Below are 4,998 nucleotides of genomic sequence, written 5' to 3'. Positions count from 1 at the left end.
TCAGATTTGAATTGCAGATCGAAAATATTGTTGGCTGGTATTTTGAATAGAATAAAATATTTTAAAAATTGTATAAATTTTATCATCTACTAATATTAAGAATATAATAATTATCATACAAACATATATTCATGATTTGATCAAATTTCTGGTTGTGGTATTGAATTCAGTTGACTCAATGACAGACACCTCTATTATGCTCTCATCTGAGCTTAGACCTTCTAACCTATTACAATGTAAGTTTCAAAATAGAGATGCTCCCCATGTTATTTAAATGGAGTCACTTTTACTCCCTAGGGAGTTTTTCTGTTCTTTACTACCGAGAGCGAAAAAGTGACACTTTAGTATTAGGTTTCAGGGAGTAAAGTAAGTACTTTAGACAGTAGGTGGAGGAAAAAATGTATTTTTCCACTCTTGACTAACACATTTTCAGCATTAAAAAATGTTTTGTAAAATTTTCGTTGGTTTATTATGGTTGTTTCAAAATTTCCCGTTTCTTTGCGCCACCCTGTACAACTATACATTAAAATAATCTTAAAAGGGCTCTATGATTTTCAATGTTTATCGGTAACAGAAACGCTACACGGTGTATAATTTTAGTACTTTGGGAATGATTGATAAAATTTCTAATTGTTGTTGATGCAGGTGGTGAACGAAGATGCGAAGAAAGTGGAGGAGTATCGTGTGTTGAACAAATCTCTGCGCCAATCGTTCAGTGCCAATCGTCAACGACCCGTCGACTTTTTCGAGTTGGTAGTCGATAAACAGTCGTATCCGACCACTGTCGAAAACATCTTCAATTTCGCCTTCCTCATCCGAGAGGACATGGCTAAACTGAATATCAGTAAGTATTTGTCCTGTCTATCATAAACGGTTTTCAGAAACAAACATAAACTTAATCATAAACAAAGGTTCTCAATTCAATTGAATGGAGAACCTTTGAAAAATGCTAGGTGTGTACTTGGGCAGTGAAATTGCAGATGGGAAAATAAATTATGAGATAACAAGAATATGCAAAAGGAGAAATTTTATCAGACAGAAAAGTGAATACATAACCTTATTGTTTGGTACATTTTTATCTACCAAATATTGGGGGAGAATTGAATAATTGCTTTTATTAAAGGCGGAGTTGGGACTCTAGGTCCTCTCTGCCACACAACCCTAGAGGGATTGATTTTTTTTATTGTTGATCAAAGAGATTGATTGATTGATTGATTTGAGTACTTTATTTATTTCTAGATTACAATATATACTGGCTTTTACACTTATATACAATAGCTTACAATACAGCAAAGTTTTAGATGAATTCACATAACATAAACTAAGAAAATAATTATGAACTGTACAATGATATGAAAAAATCAATTTGGAATAACTATACAAGATAATATTTAATGCATCTACATAAATTCTCTTCACCGAGAGATAGATAGATAGAGAGAGAGAGAGAGAGAGAGAGCGAGAGAGAGAGAGAGAGAGAGAGAGAGAGAGAGAGAGAGAGAGGAGAGAGAATTTTAGGCTGAGCTGTTGTTTTGCCAGTCATTTAATGATTTGAATATCTCTTAATCAATTTATTTATTAGGTTAGCACAAACAAGACAACGATTGGAAAATCGTTAATTTTAATGAATGAAAGAATAATTCTATACCATGTTTTCTTAATTGTCAGGTAATGATGGTATGCCCAAAGTGGAACCAGTGGTCGAAGATAGAGAAGAAGGAAGACGGAAGAAAAATGAGCAAGAATCCAACCAGATGATTTTTCATTGGATCACGAAAAGTGGAAGGTAATGTTCTACTTTTCTTACTATTCAAAGTTTGAAAACCTATTTTATCGTGGATTACTCAAGGTATTAGGATATCTAGAGACAGATTGAAGACACTGAGCTTGTTATTGAAAATGCCATCATCGGTAGGTACTATGATTCACTTAATTACATCGTCAGGTATAAAATACTTTAACTTAGAATCCTTTTTTAGAATTTATAAAAATACTTATAGAAAGGTCCTGAATGCCGCCAAAAAAATTGCCGCTAGTACATTTATAAAAAAATCTACAAATCAAACAAGAGCAAATGGAAACTAGTTAAGACTGAGACAGGAAAGAGTACCGCTCCAACATTAGAAACAAACATAGCCAATGAAACTGAATTATAAAAGATGGCAAAGAAGCTGCAGATTTACTGAATAATTATTTTATAAATACTCCTCTGAAAATACAACAATCTATCTGTAAATATACTGAAGTAGATGAATTTTTAAAGTTATTTAGTAGTGTTCATCGACAGTCGCGCACTTTCCACTTGAAAGAATTTGATCCAATAAGTAGAACAGAACTCAGAAAGATAATTCAATCATTAAAAAATAAAAAATCCTATGATCACTACAATATTTCAAACTATCTATTAAAGCAAACAGCCGAACATATAATTGAACCTCTGACTTATATCTTTAATGAATCAATGAAAGCCGGTTGTGTACCGTTAAAGTTGAAATATTCTAAGGTAGTCCCCATTTATAAGAAAGGTAACCACAAGCTTCCAGAAAATCACAGACCGATTGCCAATCCACCTGTATTTCTAAAGATATTCGAATACGTAGTGCTCCACAGATTAAGAAAGTACTTGAACAATTTAAAACTGCTGTCCCCTAAACAGTTTGGATTCAGGCCCGGCACTTCTACAGGTGATGCGCTTTTTTCTTTTATAAATGAAGTGCTGAATTCTGTGGATGGAGGATCCAGGGTATGTGGCCTGATTGCCGATCTTTCCAAAGCTTTCGATCTTGTAAACATTGAAATTTTATTAAAAAGATGAAATTATATGGTTTTGAAGGCAAGGTTCGTATCAAGTGGTTCGTATCATACTTTGATGAGAGACATCAGCGGGTGGAAATACAGTCTCACTCTTTTGTGTATCAGTCGGAATGGTTACAGGCGAGGAGTGGGGTCCCTCAGGGATCAGTCCTTGGTCCTTTATATATTAACGACTTGCCACCACACCTTGAGCCAGCACACTGTGTTTTATACGCTGATGATGTAAGTATTTTATTGAAAAGTAACAGTCAGCATGATATGGAATCTGAAAGTAGAAGAGCTCTTCAGAAACTAGAAGAATGGCTGGCCTCAAATATGTTGGTACTAAATTACAATAAGACTATGCAGATTCCATTCAGGACGGCTCGGGAAGCAGTATTGGATACGAGAGATGGAAACATAGGTTCAGCAAACGAGGCAAAGGTACTTGGAGTAGTGCTGGACTCTGAACTCTCCTGGCGACCTCATTTAGACCAGCTAAAAAGCAAACTAAACTCAGCAGTATTTGTTCTTAGAACCGTGAAGAAATTGCTGGATGCAGGAACGCTTAGAAGTGTTTATTTTGCTGTGTTCCATTCTCTCCTTTCATACGGTGTTATATTTTGGGGTAATTCAACTCATGCAATACATATATTTAGGATTCAAAAGTGGGCAGTTAGAGTGATGGTGGGTGAATCTATTAGAGCAAGTTGTAGAAATTATTTCAAAGAGTTAAAGATTCTCCCACTATCAGGTGTTGTACTGAACAAAGCTCAGGCTAGAGCTACAGAGGACTGTAATTTACTATTCAAATAATCAATACAAACAAGGGGCAAAATTTAATCTTCAATTTGAGCCAGGTTATTTGTACAGTTAAACTCTGCATTAATGAACAATAAAAAAGAGCAAAACTCACCAGATTGATTCCAATCTTGTCTACTTGCCCTTCGAAGCCTTTATTAGGTGTTTTGGTCAGATTCAGGGGTGGGATGAAATCTGGGAAAAGACAGGTTTGCTTCCGGGCTGCCTTTTCGCGTTGATTCTGTGTTCAACTTGCAGGTCATACACTGTGTTTCGAACAAAGCTCAAACTGGATTCTTTATAAATTCAAAACCGATTCAAATTAATTCAATTTAACACTATTTACGCTGTTATACTCATAATTCACACACACTACACTCAAACAATTATTTACAAGAAATTTCCGATCGAAATTACATGACAAAATACAAATTCGGTCTTGCACAACAACGGGGTGATTAGACAAGACAGACTCGTGCTTTTACATCGACAAGGCCAAAAACAGCTGGACGGTCTGCGCTGGCGCAAACACAAGCCTGCTATTGGCAGAACTGCAGTCTGGGATTTTGGCGCTACAGTTCGAATTCTCTGGCCAGACCAGGTGTATATATTTTAGAGGCTCTTTGTTTTATTGATAGGAATAAAGATAGGTTCAATACAGGAGAGTTGTTCCACTCATACAATACCAGATATAGACAAAACCTCAGAGACGACATTCATCGAACTGGTATGTATGAGAGGGGGGTAAAGTGCAGGAATTCGGCTTTATAATTCATTGCCAACACGCATAAAAGCTCTTACAGGTGAAAAGTTCAGAATTAAGGTGAGGGAGGAGTTGTTGCAGGTTTGTCCTTATTCCAGTGAGGAATTCTTTTTGCATTATAGAATGCAAAGATTGACGACTTAGATTATAATTGACAAATCCTTATACCCCTTTCATAGGTGGTCAGTGGGATGAAAAAAAATGAAGTATAATCATTATGATTTTCACTTTTTCATTTAAAAATCATAAAAATGAAAGAGAACCCTGTTGCAAGAGATAATATTTTTGTAATTTCTTATTCTAATAACCAGCTGACTACTAAATATATCATTTATTAGTTTTTATTTTCTCGTGCAATAGGACCCTGATGGTATAAGATAAGCGTACATCCATAATGGTTTGGGAATAATGGTGTACTAAACCATAGCATAAGAAGATATCCCATGGTATAGGGCGTTTATGTTCCAAATGTCACTGTTAACTCAAGCTGATAGTCCTAGTAGTTATTTTCTGTGATGCTATGTGACGCTGATAGTCTCTCATACTGTGCCGTTCTTACACTCTCACCCCAACAAAACAGTAATAATAAGTAATTAATTAAGTAGTTAATCGTAAGTAATTGGCTTGAATTAACAAAAAAT

At 35.3% G+C, this 4,998-nt stretch overlaps 1 protein-coding gene across 1 annotated transcript; it reads left to right on the top strand.

The window, feature by feature from the left end:
• Positions 1-624: 624 nt before the first annotated feature.
• On the top strand, positions 625-1,790 carry LOC120355372 (non-structural maintenance of chromosomes element 4 homolog A-like). Its single transcript, XM_039443730.1, has 2 exons — positions 625-844; positions 1,669-1,790. Exons 1-2 carry the CDS (start codon positions 640-642, stop codon positions 1,788-1,790), a joined length of 327 nt encoding a protein of 108 aa, XP_039299664.1. The 5' UTR covers positions 625-639.
• Positions 1,791-4,998: the final 3,208 nt, after the last annotated feature.

This window comes from Nilaparvata lugens, unplaced genomic scaffold, assembly GCF_014356525.2.
Source record: "Nilaparvata lugens isolate BPH unplaced genomic scaffold, ASM1435652v1 scaffold10627, whole genome shotgun sequence".
In the NCBI taxonomy this organism is placed as follows: Eukaryota; Metazoa; Arthropoda; class Insecta; order Hemiptera; family Delphacidae; genus Nilaparvata; species Nilaparvata lugens.
This window is presented reverse-complemented; position numbering and strand designations above follow the sequence as displayed.